Below are 26,696 nucleotides of genomic sequence, written 5' to 3' on the forward strand. Positions count from 1 at the left end.
AAATTAGTTTTCTAGCTGTTACCGGAAAGTCTGGTATCCGTTACTGTTCTTTCTCATCACGATCACTGTTTATATATTTTCTTGTAACCGTTGCGAAAATTTAACGCTTATGCAACGATAAATCGGACGTTAAAGCCTTGTTTAACTAAAAAAAGTAGAGTAAACCGAACAAACTGATTTTTCGTTGCAATTACCAAAAAAGGATCGACAATAGCGCAAAATGGTTACGTGTACCTCGTTTTTCGTAATACCAACAATATTCAAACAGTTTTTTGGCGATACCTGCTTTACTGAATTTTTCTAGTTACTATAACAAATGAAATTCTTCTCAGTACTCAACCCTAAACCCTAAACCCTCTCGAAAGGTCTGTCAAATTTGCCATTCGAAATATACACATTTTTACTCAATTTTTAGTACACGTATATTTGGTCGGTGGACTAACTGTTATGAAAATATTTATAAGTGCAAGAAATCGATCAGCATTGATCCTATAATATTTGATTAAAATATCAGCATCGTCGACGGAATATTTTGTGGCAATTGTAAGCTGGTATAAAACTCACAAAGAAGTCAAATTATAATTGGGTACAGCTGACATAGAATATTTCATAGACGATGCTGATGTTTTTTATTAGACAATAATTAATGATCGCTGATTTCTCACAGTAACAGATTTTTATTTACTAACAATTGGTCCTGCGGAAAAATATACACTAAAACTGTAGTAAAACATGTGTGTTTTTTATGTGACAAGCTTCACTCAGAGATCTGAGGTTTGAAGGAGATTTTTATTTATTTATTTGAACCAATCTGGGGCGCGGCCAAGTCAAAGATTAAAAACATCCAAAATGAAAACCACCTTACTGTACACAGCTTTTGCCTCTTTTTTACTTCTTACTGTAACCGAAAAACATATTTATGGGTACTAGGCGAAAATGAGCTTGGTAGCTTTTTATACAAAATCCAGTATGTGTTAGTATTATTTTCGATTACGGTAATTATTGTCTTGTTACTATCGCTTGATTTAATGTTGGTACAACAGTCAGTTGATGACAAGGCCTTATTTACTGAGAAAATATGGTCAACCAAACCAACAGATTTAATGTTGCGATAACCAAGAAATGTGGTAGTGATAACTATAATCACATTACATTGTCAATTGTACGAGAGTTTCTTTTAATTCCAACAATATTTACACAGCTATTACAACAATAACCGTTTGACCAGAATTTTCTGGATTTCTGGTAACTTTAATAATGAAATTTTTCTTTGTCCTGTCAGCCTTTAACGACCGAGTAAGGTGTCTTTTAGCATTATCATAGCCCGTGCGTATCACTTATGTAAAATCGTCACAGCCAACGTAATTCCACAGGCAATTTACACCGAACAAAACAGTTTCCCCAAACTTATGTTTTTCATGCGAGAATTGGAACGTTGGAAAATTCATACCTAAAGATTTGTTGACAGTGCATTCTTGCGTAAAACAAACATTAATTTTCGATATCTGTGTTCGGAATTGCATATTGTAGAATTACGCAAACTGCAAGGTTTTTCGATCAACGATGATTAGGCACTAATAATAATCAAAATAAGTTACGTTTTACTCGCTCGGTAACGACAGACAATAGCATTCTATTACAGGGGTATATACGAATAGAACGTTGAAGAGGTGGTTGAATCTTGGGAATTTATAACTCGGTAATTAATTATTCGATTCGATCAGAGTTCGATTTGTTCGAAACTACGTGGATCAAGTTTCATTCGAATTTAATTTTTAATAAAATCAATTAACGAACAGCATTGTTATTGACTATTACAACGTTAACCATTTCGCTTGATGACATGTTTTGCGATTTTCAGGATATCTCGGAAACAGTTCAATCGATTTATATTAAATTCGGTGACAGTATTCTTGGGCACTTTGCCAAGATTTCATTTTTTTTCAAAATAAAATGACTGTTGTTCGAAGATGGAAGTCGATTTTCAGTAAAAAATTTATGCGTTTGTTATTTAATTACGAAAAAATGTGTTTATCATTAAGAAAAAAAAAAAAAAAAACAAACAACAAGAATAGTGATCGTAGCAAAGAGGACAAGTTATGGGAAAATATAACTGTCACCAAATTTGAAGCAAATCGACTCGAGCCTTTTTTGCAGCATCATAGGCACCGCAAAACACGTCGAAGAACGAATTGGCTTACGTTATTGTTGATAAAAATGCTTCCCGTTGATTGGCTGTAATTTAAAAAGATGCAAGTGAAGCGATCGATCTGCTTACTTTTGAATAAAATAAACTCAAGACGTAGAAATTCCCAAAATTGACCCACTTTATTCGCCCGTATAAAACCCTCATAAGTGCTCGCCTCTGCGCCCGCTTGCGATAAAGCGCAAGGTTCTAAGGTCCTCCTCTTAGGTCGCCATCTCCTGCCCGCGCCGCATCCTTGGACGCCCGGAGCGCCAGTCCTGCAAGCTGCTGCGGCAGCGGCGCCCTTAGCGGAACCGCATCGCCCTCGCAAAGCTCCCTCGTGTCTTTAGCCACCATCACGAGCTCATCCGTGTCCTGCGGATCGGCAGGAGTCGCCCACAGAGCTCGGTGTCTCTCGCCTCTTCTCATTCCACCCCCGAGGGTATCCGGAAGGTAAATATTATACAACAGGGGTTCGCCCCCGTTAAGGGATGAACCTGCCTTTGGTTCCTTCAAAGTAAGTGGTTTCCGCGAATTTTTTCGACAAGGAAAAATTGAATGGATATTTTTTTAAACTATGAAGATATTTTATTACCAGTTTGAACCACATATGGTAATTTTTTCAACTCATTTGAATCATAGTTGATCGAGTTATTAACTACGTTTCAAAGCAGGTCTTCTTCGTTCGCGTTGGCAATTTAATTCGTACACTCTGGAGGTCGCAATTTTCATCTGAAATCAACGAAACTGCATTTTTTTCATCGTTCGGATTATTTCTGATAACATTAATCTAAATCTACCCATTGGAGTCGAAAGTTTAATGTTTTACACGTGTTTTAAAAAGATGGTGTCATTTTTGACAATTGTTTTTAAAAGAATTTTTAAATCCAAAGTGGGAACTTCAAACAACGCAATTACCACAACGGCATGTTCATGTTCTCAGAAATAATCTAAACAATGAAAAAAATTCAGTTCCGTTGGTTTCAGACCAAAACTGCGAACTCCAGAATCTACGCATTAAATTGCCAACACGAGCGATGACCTGCTGCAGGACGTAGTTAATAACTCGACCAAATATCGCACAAATTACTTGAAAAAATTACCAGATGTGGTTCAAACTGGTAATAAAAGATCGTCAGAGTTTAAAAAATATCCATTCAATTTTTCCTTGTCGAAAAAATTCTCGAACACCACTTACTTTTCGGCTTACTAAGTTGGGTTCCTCCCGTTAATCAATTGATTCGGAGCTGCAGCTTGCACGCAATCCTGAAAGGAAATTTTCTCTTAATCATCGTTTATCAAAGGACGTATTACTGCGTACCGATCGTTGTGTCAAGAAATTCTTACACGCCGTACAAAATTCTCCACCCCCGTGCCTTGCGGCTTTCGGCAGAGATCGGCATTCGCCGGTTTACACCCTTGTTATCATACACTGAGAGAAATTTTTAGTTCCGGTTACCGCTCAGTCCTTAACTGTTTTCATTTTTTATCAGAATCGAAAAATATAGTTCAAGGTACAAAATGAAAATTAGTTTTCCAGCTGTTACCGGAAAGTCTAGTATCCGTTACTATTCTTTCTCAGTACGATCGCTGTTGCTATATTTTCTTGTAACCGTTGCGAAAATTTAACGCTTTTGCAACAATAAATCGATGTTAAAGCCTTATTTAACTAAAAAAAGTAGAGTATACCGAAGTAACTGATTTAGCGTTGAAATTACCAAAAAAGGATCGACAATAGCGCAAAATGGTTAGGCGTACCTCGTTTTTCGTAATTTCAACAATATTCAAACAGTTTTTTTTAACGATACCTGTTTTACTCAATTTTTCTCAATCTTTCTCAGTGTACAGCTTCATACTTTTGACAAATTTTACAGCGACACAGGTCCCACGCTACCTACTTCACCCCTCGGCTCTCTGCAGCCGGATCTTTACCCCCGCAGGGATGGTCCGCTACTCATCGATACGCGCAGGTTTGAAACTTTCTTCGAATTACGATTACTGAAAGTTCGTGAACAGTGTCGATGGACTTACTAGATCAAACCAGACCACGAGCAAACAGAGTACAAGAATGCGTTGCCTGGTTTGAATAGATCGTTTTTCAGGGTGTAGCAATTGGCCACGTATACCAACGCGTCCTAAGGTGAAACCATTCCCCCTCGACTGAATTCAAATTTAATTTTCGATTCATGTCACGTGTAAATATGTAATATGAACGAAATGAAACGTTTATTAATATATACGAGGCTGGAAATTCACATGAACATGGACAGTAATTCATGCGGAATATATAACGTTTTTCACAGAATATAACGAAATAAAGTGATATACAAGAGAATTTCAGAAAATTTTATAGAACCCCAAGAAGGGTAGGTTTTTCAAAAAAAACTTGAGTAAAAACCAATAATTAATCTGAAATGATAAGAGAAAAAATTTCAGAGAGACCCCATTCAAAATTGGAATATTGTCAATGACAAAAAAAAATGTCGACTTCATAATAACCGACGATGAGTTTCAAACATCGAACCCCTTTCCAAAGCCAATCGCATTGCAGGTCCGGACCCAGTCTAGGCAGACTTCACCTGCGTCTGCAGTACGACTTTGACAGATCGGACTTGAACGTTCACCTGATCGAAGCGCACGATTTAGCGGGCAGTGATCAGGGTGGATTCAACGATCCATACGTGAAATTGACCCTGAATCCCGAGGTGGACACGAGGAAGAGGCAGACCTCGGTCTACCGTGACAACCCGAATCCTTTCTTTGACGAACACTTCAAGTTTCCAGTCAGCTACGAGGAACTGCAGGACAAAACTCTCGTGCTACAGGCAATGATTTATTCCGCGATCGATTGTGTCATCCTGCTTGAAAATTATTCGATTAGCTACGTCACGTGTGTCTTTTTCCGCATTGTAGGTTTTCGACTATGACCGCTATTCGAGAAACGACGTTATTGGATCGGTCCGGGTGATGATGGACAGGTTGGAACTGGTGTCGTCGACGTCTTCGGTTGAGATTTGGGGCGAAATCGCCCGTGAGAGAAAACCACCGGGAGAAAGGCAGGAAGTACTGCTGTCTCTTTCCTATCTCTCAAAAGCAGAGCTGCTCACCGTTGCCATGCTGAAAGCTCGAAACCTATTCCCTCCTCAGGTAAGGTGAAGCCATTCCTCAAGCTCAAAACTGGAAACAAATCGCGGAATCCAGCTTCTGATCGACGATCGTCAAGAACGACATCGCCAGGAAAAAAAACTGTAAGACAGACTGAACTTCAACTTATCTTACATATTATCCGACAGGACAAAGAGTGTCTCGATCCATTTGTCAAAGTCTACCTTCTATCCGGAGGTACGAAAGTTAAGAAGAGAAAAACCAAAACCCAAAAGGGTACCAGAGATCCGGTTTGGAACGAGTCATTTTCCTTCAATGTTCCACAGTCGGCGATCTCCTCGTCGTCCATAGAGGTACGTTGTGTAATTATTATTCTCGATGCGTAAATCTGACCCAGGATCTGGAAACTTTGATCCATAGATCTGCGTGCTGGATTCGAACAGCGGAAACAACACGCCCGTTGGTATTTGCACCGTTGGTCCAGGATCGAACCTGGTCAGCGGCGACAAGGCGGACAGTTTGGGCCGAGATCATTGGCTTTTGGCGACCCAATCTCCGTCCAAGGCAATCGCCATGTGGCATCCGCTTCATTAGTACAACGTTGACGTAACTCAAGATACAGTCGCTAGTCGTACTAAAGAGAAACAAATACGCTATTAACTGTATTCAATGACGAGCATGTGGAGAAGAGGCATGATTGAAATTGTCCGAGGAGACCTAAAGAAAATACAGGAATTAATATCATTACGCATACTTATATTACACCCGATCGATTGACACGGCCTGTCTCAAATTATACATTATATATGACAACTGATTGATTCTTATTCGATTTAATGCCAATTCATTCTATCAAATAACTTCGGCAAGTATATTATATACATATATACATTTTTCATGCAAACTTGACGCATTTATAGAGAGAAAATAAATAAATCTCCCAACAGGTAGACTGATGAAGATGAAGCAAATTAAAGACGTAAAGGAAGCTTGTTTATTCTTTTTTCTTTCAATTTTTGTATACAGAACCTTGGATTTTTGTTTCTCACTTAGGACAAATCATAGAAAGACAAAAGTTTACAATGTATTCATCCGATTGCACACCGCACCAACGAAGAGAACCGTCAATTAGAATTTGAAATGAATATTTATTAAATAAATGACGATTACGCGTATGCGATTGTTATAGGTATGGTCAGGCAAACAAAGTACAAGAATATATGTAGGGACAAGAAAAATAAGAGGAGTCGACGCACGTAACATATGTAATATGTACATACCTACGACGCGAGAAAGAATATACGATTATACATATACATGTAATATGCGTCCAATTAAACCCGAAACAGGTCTCAAATTATAAATATATATAACGAATGAAACAACATTATTATGATGTATAAATAGACGAATGAATTAAAATATACACAAATATGAATATAAATATATAATTATATGATGTACGGTATATAAGCGGTTATAAGTTAATAGAAAATTTGGAAAATTATACAAAAAATAAAAGGCCTACCTAATGCGGACCGTACAATTTTCATGAATTGTGGCCTGGTAATTATGTCTTATTGAATGTTTTATATAATATATATATATATATATATATACATATATATATATATAACATTGATAGTAAAATATGAAAAATAATTATTAAAAGAGCGAAACAAAATGGAAAGAAGAAGGAGAAAAAATAGAACAACAAAACTTTGCGCTCGAAATTCTAATTAAATTATTGTACGTATACACAGGGATAAAGCAAAGCAACATAAAAATGCATGATCTATAATATATATTGCGATGTAAACTAATCGTGAATATGAATATTGTATATGTATATTATACACGTACGAAGTATTATAGTGATAATTCAATCAGGTATAATGATTGATGTATGCCCCCCATAAGGATTTAATAATGTTCGATCAAAAGTATAATTCAAATACATTAGCATGAAATTAATTATGTCGTTATTGAGAGATACGTTGAATAATATCATTTATTCTCGTCGTTGGTTCAAAAAAAATTTCAAATCAAATTTAAAAAAGAAGATATATTTCACGTGGAAAAACACTAAACCTCAAGCTCCAGTTTCAAACTGTGTACAGTGTGACTTAAGTCTAATATACACTACATGATACTTTTTACCTTATCGTTAACGAAAACTTGCGTGACCAAAATCCGACATATCGCGATTGATATACAATTTTCAATCAAACATTGACGTTCATTCAGCTTGTGTTCTGAACAAAAAGAAAATTAAGAAAAAAAAAAAAAAAACGGAAAAAAAAAGAAACAAATAAACAGTTCAATGTTATGTAATTATGGAAATCCATTATACCGTAGCAATATACAAATATACGTCGATTGCATTTACCGAATCGTATTATTGAATATATCGATTCTATGATACATCATATGATACATGTTATACAGAGTTTCCATTTCAATTAATCCGCTTTGATAGTTCTCTAAGTAATGGACATTCGGACAGATTTTACAAATAAAATTTGCCTCATTTTCATGGGGGGAAAATCAATTAAATTTGTCTACTTCGACATACTTTGGTCATTTCGAAACTGTTTATATTATCTCAACGGAACTATCTTATTTTATCGATCTGTTTTATAACTTAAATTAAGCTGATGCAGCGGACGGTAACAATTTATTGACGCAAAAAGCTAGAAGAAGTAAACCCTTTCCAAAAACAATAATGAGGATTAAGTTAATTTTCATTGAAAAAAATGATACGTTTTCATTATTATTCAAACTACGAATCCGTATTCATAATTTTCAAGCTTACTTTGACAGACCTTTTTTCAAGTACGGTATGAAAAAAACTGAATCTCTCTAAAATATCCGAAGAACATTGGCGTAAAGATATTTAAAACCATCGCCACGGCCAGCAACTTTTATTTGAAACTACATTTTTCGGTACTTTGGTAAGTTTTGAAGACATGCTCGTAGCAGGTTTGTTAAAGTCGCACACCCTATATACAGAGCATCCCGTTTTAAATTACTCATTCTCATTTTTAGAAAACAGAGAATAAGTGAAATGGTGAATAAAGTCTTATGCACAAACTGAAGGATTCCAAGGGTGACTGCAAAATTGCAATATCATCTGATTGAAGATACTTTAATACTTACATATAACTCAATTTATACTCTCGAGAAGTTGCAGGTGGCCATTTCTCGAAATGTTTTACGTAAATTCCCTATTTTTTTTTCACGCAACTTGTAACTACAAACAATTTGAAGTTACGAAGTGGGTGGAATTAGCTGAAATTCAACTTGACTGCAACCAAGAGTTTCATTAGAAATCGATATTTGGTGAAAATAACGGTGAATACTAAAATTATCCGAAAGCGTGTCACCTATACAAAAATTATGATACTAATGCTGCCAAATTTTGTACTCTTACCTCACAAACTTTTCAACTTTCGTCCGAAACCTCTTCTCTGGGTGTCTCGTTTTATATTTTTCCAAATTTCCTAATGGGTAATTGAAAATAGGACACTCTGTGTATATACGACGTCTGTGCTAGAGCATATTAAAATATTACGATTAACTATATATATATATATATATATATATATACATGTCTATTACCAAAAAAGAGCTAATGTTAATGTTATTCAGTTATTGAAAAATAAATATACAAATACATATAAATATATAACTATTTAAGAAAAACTATTGATATATTATACATATATATATATATGTATATATATATATATATATATATTGACTACTGGGAGTAGTCAGAGACACCATATGACTCGATATGAGCATGGTCCGAATCGTACGCTTAAACTTATATAATATATTATTAATACACACAAATATATATATATCAGATATCTACAATGTTCTATATATACTTATGTACGGTGAAAATTTAATATATTATACACAGTGTTATATACGTATACATACAATATCTATATATATATATGCAGAGCATACAGGTCGACCAAGAACTATCGTCCCACAGGCTACCAATTCGTTCCTCGTGAAAATCTGCGACTGAAACGTTTTTTACGTTCGATAGGAAATTTGTCGTTTGCGAATTACAGCCGTTTGAAATTTACCAATCCGGTAGCATCTTCAGGACAGCTGCCGAGTCCGTGATGATTAAATCACGATCCGCTAGCCTCGATTTCGGTCTGTTCTGAACCGTGAGATTTTACTGGATTAGCCAATTTCAAACGACTGTAATTTTCAAACGACAAAATTCCTATGAGAAATAAAAAAAATTATCATTATCAACCACAGATTTTCATGAGGAACACATTGATAGTATATGGAGCAGTATTCCTGGATCACCCGGTATAGATGTCTCTATACATTTATTAATAATTATACTGCTGGATACATGAATCAATAGAACTGTTTTGTCTGCAATTGTAAAGGCAAACCTCAAAATCCTATTCAATGTGTATGCATACACGTTATAAAATGTCAAACCCTAATTGTAGGAAACTAAGAATCAAATTATTCAGCACTTTAGCCAGAAATAATTCTAAAAAGACTAGATTTCGTATTTTGGCTGTTAAAAATTTACACTAAAAGTAATTTCTGTAAAATTGTATTCCCATAATTGTCATCGCTATTCATATATTATTGATTTTGACGAATTGAACATTTTCACTTTGCTCAGTGCACTAATTATACTTGCGCATATATACATTCGTATTTGAATATACGTAAATACATTATTATATATACTGGGTTATTTCAATGATGCGTCCCATAGGGACTACTAAATATAGGCAAATCAGGGTACAAGTTCACTCTCAGTAGCTCTTTGTTCTCTGATTTGCTTATAATTAGGAGTTTCTGTAGGGCGCAATACGGAAGTAACCCGGTATATTTACTCGTACGGAGAGGTGAAAAAAAAAAAAAAACCAAACAAACACATAATGTGTCCTAAATGTGATGTGCGTTTAATATTTTATTGTCACGTATCCCGAGTATAATATCGTCGTTTAAAAACAGTGAAATAAAGTTGTTTGCACAAATGTGACAGAATTTTAATCAATGTTAAAAAATCATGAGACTAATTCAGTTAATAGACAATCTTTGATTGTTGTGATGGAATCAAATTTCTTGCCCTAATTGTTACACGTTTGTAATTGGGCATAGGCATACCCACACATAGGGTACAACAGATTTACGATGTGCTGTGAAATAATTTGCCAGATACAAAGTTTGTAATCAACTCACGAGTGGTAAGACGGAGATGAAAAACTGGCGAGAGCAATCCCGGTTCATTTGATTTCAGAACACAGCCACTATCGTATATTGGTGTAGCTTATCGCAATCTTCGTTGTCAACAAATAAACATTAAATTTCTGTTCAGAAACGCAAACGCAAACAACATGCGGCAACTGAGCCGTTTGAAAAGTTTATTTACCCGCACAACTTAATTATAAGTTAGAACAAATACCGATATTCGGGTACAAAGTTAGAATCGATGAATATCAATTTACCAAGTACATAATCTACTTTGACACTCACAAATCCGCAAATTCGTGCACCGTTTTCAATCTTCATGTGCACAAGAGTCGGGAAATCCAATGATTTCCAGTTCCTAAATAAGTCACTTTGGACAAGCTTATCGTTTCGATTTTGCCCAACGCGAATAGCCACGATTTTGACCAAATTGGACTTTTTGTCAAAGGATATTGATTTAAATATCGAATGGGTAGTTCAGTAATTGAAAATAAAATATTTGGTGCAGGTATCACGATGCTGGATGAATAAAATTAAACTTACGATTTCTTGTGGTCTATGAAAATCGCTGACGTGTTGTAACGTTAAGTCATATAACACACCAAACGCGACGGATTTTGTTGTATTTTTTCTCCGGGTTCTTTTTATTGAATAGATGTATTACATGTGTTATATTATTTACATTTCAAAATACAGAATTTACTTTTTTTATCAGATTGAGATTATCAGTGTCAACTATGTCCACAAAATCTTTGACACCAGGTGGTCGAACCGACAAGCAGATACTAGCTCCATTCTCGTGCCACCTTGTTTTCAGCTGAACACAGCAGCCCTTTCCTAAATTTGAACAGTCAGCATCAGTATTGTCAGTCTTGTTACTATAAACTTGTAAGTACAGAACATTGTATAAAATTTTTTAAATCTATTCCATTTTATAGAGGCCAAGCGGTACATTATAACTTTACCTAATTGGCCACGTTCATGAGCTGCGGCTAACTGATTGACAACACGCCGCTCCACCTCGTACTTAATAGACCTTGCGCCATAGTGGGTGTCGTATCCGTCTGCCAATACAGACTCCACTTCTCTATCCCACTTCAAGTCTACCATGTGTTTTTCGCGTGCTCTGACAGCCCATGCTTCTAGTTCCCTACTCACAAGCCGTATCAATTCTGATCTCGAAAATGGCAGGAAGTAAACGATTTCATTTATTCGTCCCAAGAATTCGTCTCTGCGAAAATGTGCTTTCAGTATAGGACGCACCTATGCAAAGCGAACGTAAGTGTATGGATGCAAAATGTTAAAGAATACAGTTTTGCACTGAGCATTTCGTTCTTAATTTACTGACCACTCGATCCTTGAAGTTTCTAGATATTTCAATCTGCTCTGGCTCTTGGTCTTCGTCTGACTTTTTATCTAATCTCTGTGTTAGGACTCGCTCAGCCTCTGCACGGAGTTGCATCGCGTACTCAGCTATCTCCTCGCTAGCCAAGTTTGACGTCATCACAAATATCGCATCTTTACACTCTATTGTCTTACCTTTTCCATCAGTCAATCTACCCTGAAAGGTCAATTAATGATCAGAGACTTTCTTTAATTGTTGGCTGTTAGCAACTAGGAGATTTTATAATTATGATGGTTATTATTTCAAACGTTTGGAGTAAAATTAAACTTGACGCACTCTCTCGTTTCATGTAACAGAATAATATTTCATAATCGAAATCGCAATTCAATTGTACCTCATCAAAAAGTTGTAGAAGAACTGTGAGGACATCGGGATGAGCTTTGTCCACTTCATCAAATAAAACAACTGCATTTGGACACTTTTTCAACAATTTTGTTAACTGACCACCATCATCGTGCCCGACGTATCTATAACATGAATATTCCAAAGTTTACAAATTGCATAGAAGGTCAAACTATTGAAATTTATCATCTTTACAATAAAATATGAATTTGGTTAGAACAATTTGTCAAATTGATATTTCTTTTGAGGTTCCTAATAATTCTGTTGTAATAATTTTTATAGCAGACTCTCCGTAACATCTTTGTCCCAGAGTTTTGAAAAAGTATGGTAAGTTAGACAGATAGCTGAATGGTGGTGCCATATATCCAGGCATGTTAACCTATGATACACTCTAAGTAGTGAGTTAGCATGCACAAAATGCCCTATAAATACAAGAATAAGAGCTTTTATCGCATATTTATGTTTTACCATACCCTGGTGGTGCTCCTATTAGTTTAGCCATTTCATGTTTTTCTTGATACTCAGACATGTCGAGTCGGATGAATCCATCTGGCTTATTGTGAATGTAAGCTGCTAATTGTTTTGCCAGTTCTGTTTTTCCAATACCCGATGACCCCAGGAACAGAAATACTAAAGGATGTTCCTCGTCAACCCACCCATTTTCTTTTCTTCTTATTGCTGGAAGATTGTATTCCATCAATTGAAGATATGTATGCCCACTTGATTACCAGCTTTTCAACATTTTTATAATTAATATATGATGTTTAAACAATTACTTACTTGAGGCAACTATAGATATAGGACCTTCTTGTCCTACAATATGTTGTTTCAATCTTTGTTCCAAGGGGAACCGCCTTCGCTCCTCAGCCTCCTGTCAATTACAAGTAAGTTGAAATAAATTTAAAAATCTTGAATACTCGCGCAATATTTGTAATTAAAATATCATAATATCTGGTTCTACATTTGATTGTTATTCCGTTTCCAAATTTTCAGACCCAATAGTCTAGGAGAGATGGATCTAAGATTATGATCACGATCTCAAACTCAATTTTTAGACGAAAATTTTTACATTTACAAAATCGCAGGTCTAAATACTGCATAATTTGAATACATTGTATCTGTAGTGAGATGATTTAATAATTCGGTGTTCGTACATACGTTGTAATTTGTGATTACACGATCCAAAGAGGTGGAATTGTAAGAATTAAGAAATATTCACTCCAGAAGAAAATTGAACATTGACTCGGTAAATTGGATTATTAAGTATGATTTTCGTTGAGATTACTTTGTTCAAGATTAGGACACGAATGAAAAGTGTACCATTTGCTATTAAGTACATACCTTTCTTTTCAGTATTTCATCATACTTAAGAGCGTGCTTGATAAGGATTTCTTTCATCTCACCATCTCTAGCGTATTCAACGGCTCTATAACCAGATTCGTTTTCTATCGTTGGATTTGCTCCAGCATCTAATAAAGCCTGTACACACGCCGTGGAATCAGCTAATACTGCGTAATGTAGAGCAGTAAAACCTTGGAAACTTGCTCTGTTATTCAAACGGTCAGAGAATTCTTCCTCGCGCTTCATAAGCACTTGAAAATAGAACAACATTATTAATTTGTCGATGCCGGGAGACCGCTAATTATTTTTTTTCATGAGTTTATCCCAGCGATTAATATCTAATTAAGTAATGATTAGTTCATGTTAATTAGCCAATGGTTTTGAAATTTTCAATGCCAAAGAACTCATTAATAATGTGAATTGCAAATTTAGTTTCATTTTAAAGTGTGCTCACCGTCCAGGGAATGTAATCCTTTTTCCAGAGCAGTTCTGTACACGTTGACAAAACCATCGCCTGCGTTGGGATCAGCTCCTTTTTCCAATAAGAACTTAACCGTATCGACTTGAGCATTAATTGCAGCAGTTTGCAGCGCGGTCCATCCTAAGGAATGCCTTGTATTCACATCAACACCTTCTGACAAGACCTGAGATAATAGATTATGTGATTTTGAAAATTTAATTTATTTTGGTGGAATTAACAATTAACAGAAGAAGCAATATTTTTGTGCATACAAATTAACAACAACTACTTGTTACCTTTGATAAATCCAAAAATTTCGTAAGTAACTTGCAAAGTTTCAAATCAATATTCAGTCAATTCGCTCTCAGAAAGAGAGAAGTGGTTCGCTTACCTTTTTAAGTTCGGGTATGTTTCCAAACTTGGCTGCTCGCAGAAACCGTTTCTCTGTAAGATCAACTACGTATTGTTAATAAAATTTTCTGACGCGTATAGAGAATGAAATAAAAATGTAAAACTCACCTTTGGTGTGACCAGGAGATTCGCAGAGGGCTGCCACTAAACCGAACCCGCTTAAAAGTAGACCAAAATTTTTATAACCATGTTTTCCCGAGTGGCGGTTAGGTTTATCGTTAGGTCTTGACAGATTATTTTTCGGCGTTACAGAATGCGAGGAGAGAACAGAGTCTAGTAACTTGTAGATTGGATAAATATGAGATATTCTTGATTTTGCTAAATATTGTGCATAACCTCTTCTATGCTGATATAAAGTGTCTCTGACTTTTCTGTTCTTGGTTATATTTAAAGAATTATTAAACAACATTTCGAAACTCTTTGAACATTTTATAAACGGATGAAATTTCGGGTTACACAGGTGTGACATTTTGATTAATTTTGACACTTATCGTTGTTTTATTTTTAATTTTTTTATTTTTTTGTTACTTGAACTTAAATAATATCACCGAATTATCTTGACAAATTAATTGCGTTACATCGTTAATTTTACGCGGGCGTCCATCGCGCTGGAATAGAATCGTTGCCATGGTGATGAGCTGCGAGAATCGACTGATGTAATCTGTGGAACCCTTTCAGAAGTAGTAATATTACCTGATATTACTCCATGGATATCAAATTAACTCTACGAAAATTATTCGGAAGCGCTATATCGGCTACATTAATGAAATAAAAGTAATGCTAAATATAATGCGGCGGCAGGGAAAACTTGTTTTTGAAACAAGTGTATTAGTTAACCTCAAATCTGATCGTGAATTTACGGCTTAATATTTACGAAATTGAAACGATAAACTGTTGGATGCATTGTACAGACTACACATTAATCTAAGATAATTTTACTGCTTGCAGTGTTAAACGCAGTGAGAGAAGCAGATGTGCAGTCTTTGACAGAGCGACAAAGATGCAAGATCGTTTTTTTTCTGCTGGCGGCATGTTGGAAGCTAATTTCGAAAAGCAGCGAGATACCTGCAAGACACTAGACACGGAGTATTGAAAGAAGAAAGTTAATTTTTGTTTTGTTTCATAATATATTCCTACAACTGAAATGATTACAAAAAATGAAAAAGAAGTAATTGGCAAAATTTGAAGCTCGACAGTTACCGGATGCGAGCTGATTCTGAGTTTAAAGTTATTAGTGACTGTCGGCTCGCGACGAATCGAACATTCGCAAACGAGGTACGAGTATCGTCAAATATGATTGAGCGGTAGACTGTCCCTGTATTGTCGGCAAATCTCAAAGAGCACAGGTATGATGTTACGAATTTTCGAGAAAATATAGGCCGGGAATTGAGTAATGAAATGCGAATGACACGCGGTTCCAGAATATTCCAGACCGCACGGAGAACCAATGAGCGCGCAGTCTCAGACTCTGAGCTACGTTTGTAGAATCGCGATTGGTCAGTTTTCGATTGGCGTTTAGCAGAAAGCATTCCTACTCGACATTACCTTCTCGAGTTCCTGCCGTGTGCGACCCGTAAATACGCCGCAGTCAAGGTGGCCGTATCAGATCAATTAACAAGGTATATAACAGCGATATTGGGCCGTGAGGATATTGAAAAAAGTGCCGAGTTATTTTATTAAATAAATTTGACCATGGCTGCGATGTCTGTGATCGGTATTGACTTCGGAAACGAGAGCTGTTATGTCGCCGTAGCGAGAGCTGGCGGCATTGAGACGATCGCCAACGATTATAGCCTGAGAAGTACACCGTAAGTAGATCTTATTCGGTGCAACAAATTTCACATTTTTCATCCAATAACCTTAGGCACACGCCCTGTCCTCGTACGCAATTTATTCACCGTCCAATTCGATTACTTTTATGGCTTCGAGTCTTTGCGTTAACGTTGCTGATACCCGTGTTGGTCGCCTGCGTCCGCATTCGTGGTAAAACCTACGTAATACAAGTCTCGTATCCACCGATAGAGTGGACCTAGCATTGCATTAGTCCACAGGCCTTGATAAAAATTTGATGCATCCCTTGTAGTAATCGATCCGCAACATGACAGCCCGCAATTGAGCTATCAATCAGCAATGAAAAAATTGGTAACACACATCGGTAATTGATATATCGATTCATTATTGGAGAATGTTAATATTTCGTCTGGCGATAAACATTCTCGACATTTACCATCGCTCGCGTTTGAGTTTTGCCGTTATTTCCAACTGTCACGTTTTTTTTTTCTTTTTCAAAGGATATCTACGAATCATTTTTATTTTTATTTTTTATACATCCGCATACATACACTCACACGCTCACGCGCTTATCCATATATGGAAAGCCCGATTTTAAAGTGATTCATACCAAAGGCCGTTTACCTTGTGGCTATTTCTTTATCCAAAAATATCACTCCAATACACATCTCTGTACCATTTAAGGATTGTCATTTCTCTGTAACGTATTACGTTATGTGGCAATGAACCGGTCGTGATGGATAGATCTTAAAGTAACTGGTTGCAAATTATGTTTTTAGAAAGTTGGAATCTTTTGTACTTTTTAGAAGATTCTTTGGTCATTTGATTTGTGGTATAATGTTGGTTTAGTAAATTTTCACATTCACCATGGTGATAATAAGAGAACTAGGCTTGGCCAGGATGTTGAGAATAATCCAGAAACTAGCAGTTCCTTGTACACATTTGAAAAGGCAATTGACCAGCCTATGTTAACTGTTATTTGTTATTCAAACAATATTGGCTACTTTATATAATGATAGCAATGCCACTAGTACCACATGTTGCAACCGCTGATATAACTTCACGTTGTTATATTTTGAGTGAAGAAACAAGAAAGTGGTGAAAGAGATATAAATAATAATCAGTGTCCTGTTACCACTTCTTGTATGTAACACGAATAAAGGTGTACAAACTTAATACTCGATGACAAAATATTTTTACTTGCAGATCATGCGTAGCGTTCAGTGGAAAAAATCGCATACTTGGCGTTGCGGCGAAAAACCAAATGGTTACGAATATGAAGAATACAATATCTGGATTCAAGCGACTTTTGGGTAGAAAGTACAACGACCCTCAAGTCCAACGAGAGCTTGGGAGCTTGGGTTACAAAATATCTCAGCAGCCAGATGGCAGCATTGGAATTCATGTACGTGTTACAAATATTATAATGACAAACTTTCTCCTTTGAAATATAGTAAATAAAAATTAAATTCACCGTGGGCAACATGCCAAACTCCCCACGTTGCTGGACCCGCCACTCTTATTTATATCTCATTAGACTAGCCACTGTCTGTGACTCAGATTCAACCTAAAGTGTTCATTTACAATCAGAGACTACGTTATTTCACACAACCTACTTTGATAAAAAGTTTGTTCCCCACAACTTTGAGTATTTTGTACCTGTATGATTTTAATGTTTATTAGGTACACTACTTGGGCGAGGATCACGTATTTTCACCTGAACAAATAACAGGGATGCTGTTTACGAAATTGAAAGACGTATCCGAAACTGCACTGCAAACTGCTGTCAACGATTGTGTCATCTCTGTACCATCCTATTTCACTCAGGCTGAACGTCACGCACTATTGGATGCTGCTCGTATTGCAGGGTTAAATGTATTACGTTTATTTAATGAGACAACTGCGACTGCTTTGTGCTATGGTATCTACAAACAGGATTTACCAGCCCCTGAAGCCGCACCACGAAACGTTGTATTTGTAGATTGCGGCCATGCTAGTCTCCAAGTATCCGTTTGTGCATTTCATAAGGGAAAGCTGAAGGTTAGCAGTGGAAACTTTATTCTTTGCATAAAATATCAGTAATTGTTTCAGATTTAAATTGACACACTACAGGAATATGTTATTGCCAAACATTGAATTCAAGTAACATGTTTCGCTATTCAAATTTCAGATGCTATCAAGCGCCGCTGATCCTCGGCTTGGTGGTAAAGAAATTGATTCAATACTAGCTGATCATTTTTGTATGGAATTCCAAACTCGTTACAAGGTTGACGCGCACAATAACCCCCGTGCCTATCTCAGACTACTCGCAGAGGTAGAAAAGTTGAAGAAACAGATGTCGGCAAATTCCACCACACTTCCTCTTAATATCGAGTGTTTTATTGATGAAAAAGATGTTCATGGAGACTTGAAGCGTGCAGATATGGAGAACATGTGTGCTCACTTGTTTAAACGTGTCGAAATTACGCTCAAGCAATGCTTTATAGACTCCAGTGAGTAGATTTCATCATGATTGATCAACTGAATACTGTTCTTAAAAATAATGTGTAACAGAAATTTCTGGAAGGACTGTAAATTTTTTACATTTGAGATTTGTTAAACCTGTAAATATTATTTCACAGAGCTGAAACTGGAAGATATCCACTCAGTGGAAATAGCTGGAGGATCTAGCAGAGTTCCAGCTATAAAACGTTTGATCGAACAGGTGTTTGGTCGAGGAACTTCTACGACTCTGAACCAGGATGAATCGGTTGCCAGAGGGTGTGCATTGCAATGTGCAATGCTTAGCCCTGCGGTTCGTGTCCGTGAATTTTCAGTCACTGACATTCAGCCGTATCCTATTAAACTAACGTGGGATGCTGCTGCTGGCGAAGAGGGGTAAGGTTAACCTGAATTCAGTACACCTTGTATGGTCAAATTTACCATTATAACAGTGAAAAGAACCGATTTTCACCAAAAAATTCGTCTATTTTGCATAAGACAGAATTGCACTGTGCCGGTTTGCCTGATATTTTTGCTGATGATCAAATAATCTAAACAAATAGCCTGCAAATTTCATCCGTTTCAGACCAGTAGTTCACTTGGAATCATTCTTGCAAGTAATCCATGCTCACATACATTGATTTGTGAAAATATTTGCGAACTTTTTTTTTTTTTTGAGTGCCAAACGTGCTTTCTCAGAGACTTTGGGCTTTTTTCGATCCAACAAATGCAAAGTTTACTTCGTTTACTTACGATCTTTCCTAAAAACAGAGTCGAGTGTCAGATGTAACTTTTCCTTCTTTTACAACTGTCATTTTTCATAACAATTGTGTTCTAATATTATTTTTAAACACATCGTTCATTTAATGTTGATTGACATTATTTTAGGGAGATGGACGTCTTTGAAAGAAATCATCCTGTTCCATTTTCGAAGATGCTCACATTCTATAGAGCTGAACCATTTACTCTTACTGCCAGTTATACTTTTACTCCACCGCATTACCCAATCGATCATATCGGTAAGCTTTCCCAAAAATCCTTTATTCTGGATTGCAATTGTATTATGCAATCTAACGGTTTCTAGGCATCTTTTCTCTGCAAGTAAATGTAATTGAAGTAACTGTAAATGACGATTAACAGGTACGTTCGTAGTAAAGAACGTTAAACCAACTGCGGAAGGTGAATCGTCGAAAGTCAAGGTGAAGGTGCGGATTAACCTAAATGGAATGCTAACAATTGCATCTGCTTCACTTGTGGAAAAGCGGGAACCTACCCAGCAAGAAAAAGAAGATGAAGAAAAACAGCAACAAAAGGAAAATAGCATGGACATTGATCAGCAACAAGCAGATGCCAAGAAAGGAATTGACAAACCTGACCAGGAAGCTCAAGCAAATGAACCACCAGCGCCTGAGGTAAGATATTATAATTCGATTTACATACATGGTTTTTGTTTTTGCCAAATGCCAAGGATCGCAAAGCAACACTTGTAATATTTTGTGTGCAATTTATGCAACAGTATTGGTTTCATTTTCTATTGTATAATTATTTATTGCATGATGTGCCTGTTGTGAGATTCTAACTGAATTTTTAAGGATCTATGATCATGACCCCAATTTACTTACTTCGTTTAGGAAATCAGCTATTACCCTTTGGCTTTACCCCGAGTCTAGCTAACAAAACTAAAAAGAGGAATGTAGTAAAATTGTTATAACACATGTAATGTGCGAGGGAAGAAAGTTTCTCATTGCATTGTGTGAGAATGATAATATCGCCTTGTTAAATAGGCTGTGTTTTACAAAATAATGATTAACTATAACCATCACGCCAGTTTCGTATTATAGTATCTTGTAGTAGTAACACGTTACATGGTAAATAAAAACTTTTGATTAGAATTCAGGTGCATGATCATGTGAGTTTGTTGTGGTTTAGGTGAGTGCAGATAAGAGACGGCGGAATTCTGATGCGGAAGATGGCAGTAGGGGGGTGAAGGGGCCCTCCTATTCCTCCAGGATTCTCTCTTGGCTCGGCTCGGTATGCGACACTCTCTCTACTTGGACCCATAGGCATACCAATATTTACAGACCTAAATCACGCTAGGTTTTCAGTTTAGTCTTTTTTTTTTACTGCCTTTTATTTTTTGTTTATGAAGATATTCTCATCTTAAAATTTCAGTACACTCGAGACAAGTAGGTACGAGGATGACAAAATGCTGTTTCATATTTAGAGTCATTTTGTTATAAGACCCCAGTTTAATATACATGTTATCTGTCATAGATTTACAGCTATTTCCAAATTATTACAAAATCACGACTTCGTTTGTTAACGTCCGTATGATTTTCTAAGTAACTAAAGCTTTTGGTCGAGTAATGTAGATTACAGAATAACAGTTTTGATTAAAAAAATTTGATCAGATCTAAGAAAGTAATGAGATTTAAGAAACGGCGTATTATGTGTCTTGTAAATGAATATGGGTCCAAGATACAGCTGTGTCACACCATGTTGTCTGTCTGCATGAAAAGAGATTGCCAAGGAAGCAGCAAATGCAGATGTTAAATTTGTACCCCAAAAATTGAATTTGTTAATGTGTAAAAAACAAAGACAGACAAAATGGCTTAGTTTTCCATTCAAGCTGCGTCTCTATACCCATCTACTTGTCCCGTGTGGATGCGAATATTTTTTATAAAATGGATTTTTTTCTTTGTAATGTTTCGAAAGTTCAATGAGTAATCGATTTCAGAAAGAGATAGAGAGAGAAAGACAGCGAGAAAGAGAAATAGGAGCGAGAAAGAGAAATAGAAGCGAGAGAGAGAGATAGAGAGAGCGAGGAATAGAGACCAGCCTGTGTGAATGGAAAGCTGTCCGAGTAAACGAATTTTCCTCTCTCTGCTATCTACCCATCCTGATTCCAAACCACAACTTATGCCCTTGTTTTTTGTTCAATATGTTTAGTGTGATGTATTTCCGTTGTTTAACTGGAACGGTTCATTGACAGTAGAAAAAGCAGTCGGTTTAATTGTCTTGCATAACAGGCAATTAACGAGAAACACTTATGGACATTATCTGAAAAAACTGCTTCATCGCCAATGATTTGTTACTTCATTTTCAGTTAACTAACGTGTGTGAATTGTATTGAAAAGTGATCGTAGGTATTTTATTTTTATTCAACTTATTTTGTATTTTTTGTTTTATTTTTCAGAGTAATGATAAGAACGAAGATGGTAAAGGAAAGAAGAAAGGACCAACGGTTCGTTCTATTGAACTTCCTGTTATTTCTAATGTTGGCGGACTTTCGCAAAGAGAGTTGGATGCTGCAATTGAGAGAGAGGTAATTCATCTAATATTTGACGTTTAATAGAAAGATATGCCAGTATTCTGTCAAATAATTGAACTATACGAAAATATATATCATCTGTTATTTAACTTTCTGTTTAAAATAGTGCAAAATGATCGCTGAAGACAGACAAGAGAAAGAACGAATCGATGTGCGGAACGCGCTTGAGGAATATGTTTATGAACTGCGAGCCAAACTGAGTGACGAAGATCAACTTGCCACTTTTGTAACAGATACTGACAGAGAAACTCTGTGTCAGACTTTGGATGATACTGAGAATTGGCTGTACGAGGAAGGAGAGGATTGTCAGCGACAAGTTTATTCAGACCGGCTTTCTCGTCTGAAGGTATGAAGGGCTGTTAGACGTATAATGTTGCTTGGATTGTGAAAATTCAATTACGATCGCCTCAAATTACTGCGTGCATCATTTTCGGCATATACAATAATCACCAATTTTATTTTAGTCACAAGGGGAACCTATAAGAGACCGGAAATTAGAATTTGAAGGTAGAAACCAGGCTGTTGAGGAACTTGCTGGTGCACTACAAATAACAAAGAAAAGTTTGGATCAAATTAGACAAAGTGCTGCTGCTGCTGCTGCTGGTGGGCAAGAAGAATCTAAGTACTCTCATTTGACTGACGAAGAAATTAAGAAAGTCGAAAAAGCAGTCGATGACAAATGGGCATGGCTGGAAGAAAAACGAATTGCGCTGTCAGGGCTTCAGCGTACGCAGCAACCACCTGTAACCGTTGCTCAGATTCGAGCAGAGAAACAAGTGAGTTTGATCAAACTGTGTTTTCAGTAAGTTTTGTACAAACACATGTAGTTGATATATGACACTTAATTTCTGCCTGTTTCTGTTTTCTCCATGTAATAGGCGTTGGACAGCGCGGTTTTGCCTATTCTTAACAAGCCTAAACCTAAGGCAGAACCGCCAAAGGAGGATAAATCAAAGGAAAAAACAGGTGATGATCAAAAAAACAATCAGAATAGCCAAGGAGATGGGCATAGCCAGAATAATAAGCATCAACCAAACGATGATAAGATGGATGTTGAGTAGCGTCCAAATTGGCGATACCTAAATGAATAATTTCACGTATTTTCATAATATCAAATCAAATCAGATACTATATTATCATTCTCACCCTGGAGGTAGTCTCATTGGCATCATGTCACTAAAGCGCCTCTTGTACTGAATACTACGTCATTGCTGTTTTTTTTTTTCTTTTTTGCATAACTACTTGATTAAAATAATTCAATTACCATATTTATTTTTAAACACAGAGTATACAACTATAATGAAAATTTATGAAATTGATGACGATCGTGTGGAAATGCCTGTTAAGCATCGTAATACGCTGATAAAATGACAGCTATTTCGATTGTGAATCTTTATGTTTGGTAATTTGAAGGTTTCCATTTTTGTGACGTGTATCTAGAAAATTTTTATAATTACTTCTGTGGTATGACAAGATAGTTGTTGAAATCGATAATTTCGTTATACGGGGTACTCTGTGATAAGATTATTTATCAGAATCTGGGCTAAGATTTATTCGATAGCTAGTTCCTCAATGTTTAAGAACCCCCCGCGACGTACAACAACCACGTAATACAGATAGTGGGAGTAATTATATACGTTGTAATTGAAAACGTACAAAGCAACAGCTGTAATAGATTTAGTAACTAAATTATGGATAGGAAATATCGCTGGCGACTTATGTGTTTAAACAATATGTCTAATATTCATTCCACCGTTTCCTGGCCTGTAGTCAGATTCTGCTGCTTTAATACGCGTTGCATTTACGTTACTTAAATGAATTAATGTTTAAAATAAATCCATAAAATTATGTACCGAGATATACACTGTGGTGTGAAAAAAAATATTGAGTATATTAATATTGCAATAAATAATAACTATTCACTATCACAAGTAGTGACCCATGTATTTGAAACATGTGAGAAGTAACCTATTACCGAGACAAATTAAATTAACCCAAGAACAAATTAGGCATACTCATGTGTGCAAGGTTGTACATAATTGCTAAGTATTTACATGTGTTCCCATTAATTTCATTTTTTTTCTCTTTTAAAGATTAATTCAAAACTCTCAGACGATAGTACATATATCCTTTAATAGGTTTTATTTCGTGAAAAATCCTAGTTCTAACCAATTGTTTTTTTACGTTTCACTTTGGTTTTGTCGTTCTTGGAATACGCATTTTTTTTTCTCATTAAATAAAATTAAAAGCACCGTTCTTCGTACTATATCCCTGATGTGATTATTTATGCTAAGTAACTGAATAAAGAGTTGACCTATACAAGAAAAATTTTATAACAATTATATTAAATATCAGCCCGATAAGCGCGGCATTAGTACCATAGAATGTAGATCTTCCTCTGTAACTACAGTGAAACTTCCCAATAGCGGACACCTTCGAGACTGAAAATATTGTCTGTTATTTAGAACAACATTAACGTGTAAATTGTGCTACTGGACCTTTTTAGACTGTCCGTTGTAAAGAGGAATCTGTTATTGGGAGGTGTCCGTTGAGAGAAGTATCACTACTGATAAAAAATATGTCGGTACTTTTACTATTTAATATTTTCGCTAAGCAATAGATTTGTTTAATACAAATAGTAGCTGATTTGTCCTTTCATTTAGTACACATCAATGATAATTGGTAAGCATATTTAATATTTCTTTACATAATTACAAGCATATGTTAAAAAAAAAAAACTACATAAGCATTATTGCCTAATAGAATTAAATTTGAATTATTAATCTTTTCAGTATGGTCTTTTGTTTCTAAGAATACTGATATAGATACCACTATACCAGGATTGGTAGAATCGGTTTATAATTTACTTAATTTCTTTTTAGTAAATACAAAAGGAATTTAATTTCTAATTTATTCACAGTATAAACAGAAGTAGATCCTTAAAAGTCTAATAGAATCCCTGTATGGCGTTTTCATACATGTGATTCCTTGTCATTAGATTTAAAGAATTCCAAAGTCTTTGTTATAAACAAATAATACAGTAACTACCTACTGATTCTGTTGAATAATTTCACAAGGCGAATCCGTACAAGTGTCGAAGCTGCGAGTCAATGAGTTGAATGATGCGAAGGCACACGGTGTTAGTCAATCAAGTCATATTATCTTGAATCGATTCGATACTTTAATAGATTTACCCTGTATTGTCGTTGCCCACCGAAAACGTCTGTAAGAATGATTACAGTACACGCATGTTTTTTTCAAAATTATTTAAGTAAATATAGTAAAGGAAGATCGTGTTTAGTTTCCATCACAGAATTTCAACTTATTTATTCAATTGGTTTATGAACATTCGTACTACTGCTCGTCTTATTAGCAGGAAATTCCGTAGAGGGTCACAAAAGATGTACATGTTATTATATTAAGTGTGTAAATGAAATTCCAGTTTGCGCTCGGTAGTCAACTTTTTTTTTAAATTACCATTATACATAGTACTTGTCGCATGATGAATTCTTCTTGTGTCAGAAACTGAAATGTAAACTAACTAATCTATCTTCACTTGCACTTTAGGTTGAGAGTCGAAGTATGCTCTGTAAATGAAAGCACCTAAAGCAGTGTGGAGCACGATGATTGAAACCCCTGCTGCGTAGACATTGCTTGGAACAGTATTCAAACTTAGAAGTCCTGTGAACGCAAGTATGATAATCAAAAACTGAATGAAGTATGTTCCTATTCGATGAAAATTTATTTAATCCCGTTTAATATTACTTTCGCTAGCAAATTATTTGGTTAAAATTTCATAATACCCAGCATGCATAATTTATTTAGTCCAATTCGGATGCAGTTAGGTATTTTATTGAACATCGAGGTAATAATAAATAAATATGACAAAACGGTCGTACTTGTACTATTGTGAAAAATTGCTTACCGTCGAAAATGAATATTTTCGAAATGAAAAATGAAAGAACCGGCATCACGATTATAAAAATGCAGTGAAAAAACACCGTTTTAAACACTTGCAATTCGGAGAGTTCCTAAGAAGAAAATACAAATAGTAAGTTGGTACATTTATAGCTCAGACAGAAAGAATTATTTTCATCGCGACGTGATTTACACTGGTAATTTGTACTCACAGCTGCAGTCGACATTTTATATTGTAGTACGAGTCCTAGCTCTTGTTTAAACGTGAAATGTTATTTATTAATTATTTATAAAACATACAACGAAGTTGCACGTGACTTTCGTGTAGGTGTGTCAATTTATTGTACCACCACTTTTCTCAAATGTTCTCTACCTCCGATTACAGTTCAATCGTGACGGTACGATGTCTGAGGAAATGTGCACATAACCTAACTAAAATTGAACATAACCTATTATCACCCATCCTACAGTTTCTAGTATTTGCAATAATCAATTGATGGTTCGACATTGTTGATGACCTAGTCAGTGCAACACAGTTGGTAGGGAAAAAAATTGTGGGGCTGAATTATTTTTATCATTGATTTATTCATGCGGTATATGTTCGTTACTAATACAAAATAATAAATTAATTGTCGAAACAGCTGCTCTGGTGAATAATATTCCATTTCCAGACGGG

At 35.8% G+C, this 26,696-nt stretch overlaps 4 protein-coding genes across 9 annotated transcripts in view; 2 read left to right on the forward strand and 2 right to left on the reverse strand.

The window, feature by feature from the left end:
• LOC124308104 (synaptotagmin-5) overlaps positions 1 to 10,326 on the forward strand; it is a 61,571-nt gene extending 51,245 nt beyond the window's left edge. For all 4 annotated transcript variants that reach the window (XM_046770462.1, XM_046770463.1, XM_046770461.1 and 1 more), the window contains 6 exons: positions 2,414 to 2,638; positions 4,060 to 4,155; positions 4,737 to 5,010; positions 5,099 to 5,332; positions 5,479 to 5,643; positions 5,711 to 10,326. In XM_046770462.1, coding sequence (XP_046626418.1) covers positions 2,414 to 2,638; positions 4,060 to 4,155; positions 4,737 to 5,010; positions 5,099 to 5,332; positions 5,479 to 5,643; positions 5,711 to 5,884 — 1,168 coding nt within the window. In that variant the 3' untranslated portion in view covers positions 5,885 to 10,326. The remainder of the gene's footprint in view (positions 1 to 2,413; positions 2,639 to 4,059; positions 4,156 to 4,736; positions 5,011 to 5,098; positions 5,333 to 5,478; positions 5,644 to 5,710) is intronic.
• Positions 10,327 to 11,155: 829 nt separating this feature from the next.
• LOC124308101 (caseinolytic peptidase B protein homolog) lies at positions 11,156 to 15,348 on the reverse strand. Of its 2 annotated transcripts, none has more exons than XM_046770459.1 (10): positions 14,608 to 15,348; positions 14,480 to 14,532; positions 14,083 to 14,272; positions 13,629 to 13,879; positions 13,068 to 13,158; positions 12,761 to 12,965; positions 12,280 to 12,412; positions 11,889 to 12,101; positions 11,506 to 11,803; positions 11,156 to 11,377 (listed from the first exon to the last, which is right to left on the reverse strand). In XM_046770459.1, exons 1-10 carry the CDS (start codon positions 14,966 to 14,968, stop codon positions 11,226 to 11,228), a joined length of 1,947 nt encoding a protein of 648 aa, XP_046626415.1. In that variant the 5' UTR covers positions 14,969 to 15,348; the 3' UTR covers positions 11,156 to 11,225. The 2 variants fall into 2 exon arrangements, with proteins under 2 accessions (XP_046626415.1, XP_046626414.1); XM_046770458.1 differs by having other exon boundaries at positions 14,480 to 14,544; positions 14,608 to 15,347.
• Positions 15,349 to 16,000: 652 nt separating this feature from the next.
• LOC124308100 (97 kDa heat shock protein) lies at positions 16,001 to 24,058 on the forward strand. 2 transcript variants are annotated; one of them, XM_046770456.1, is made up of 12 exons: positions 16,001 to 16,307; positions 17,497 to 17,695; positions 17,974 to 18,330; positions 18,461 to 18,782; positions 18,912 to 19,167; positions 19,660 to 19,790; positions 19,912 to 20,183; positions 20,701 to 20,802; positions 21,968 to 22,096; positions 22,209 to 22,448; positions 22,567 to 22,878; positions 22,981 to 24,058. In XM_046770456.1, the coding sequence occupies exons 1-12, from the start codon at positions 16,192 to 16,194 to the stop codon at positions 23,161 to 23,163; spliced, it is 2,619 nt and encodes an 872-aa protein (XP_046626412.1). In that variant the 5' UTR covers positions 16,001 to 16,191; the 3' UTR covers positions 23,164 to 24,058. The 2 variants fall into 2 exon arrangements, with proteins under 2 accessions (XP_046626412.1, XP_046626413.1); XM_046770457.1 differs by lacking the exon at positions 20,701 to 20,802 and having other exon boundaries at positions 16,002 to 16,307.
• Positions 23,538 to 26,517, reverse strand: LOC124308105 (vacuolar ATPase assembly integral membrane protein VMA21 homolog). The gene is made up of 3 exons (XM_046770466.1): positions 26,233 to 26,517; positions 26,028 to 26,133; positions 23,538 to 25,783 (listed from the first exon to the last, which is right to left on the reverse strand). The coding sequence occupies exons 1-3, from the start codon at positions 26,245 to 26,247 to the stop codon at positions 25,644 to 25,646; spliced, it is 261 nt and encodes an 86-aa protein (XP_046626422.1). The 5' UTR covers positions 26,248 to 26,517; the 3' UTR covers positions 23,538 to 25,643.
• Between the last annotated feature and the right edge of the window lie 179 nt (positions 26,518 to 26,696).

The sequence above is a fragment of the Neodiprion virginianus genome, chromosome 6, assembly GCF_021901495.1.
Source record: "Neodiprion virginianus isolate iyNeoVirg1 chromosome 6, iyNeoVirg1.1, whole genome shotgun sequence".
NCBI classification, from domain to species: Eukaryota; Metazoa; Arthropoda; class Insecta; order Hymenoptera; family Diprionidae; genus Neodiprion; species Neodiprion virginianus.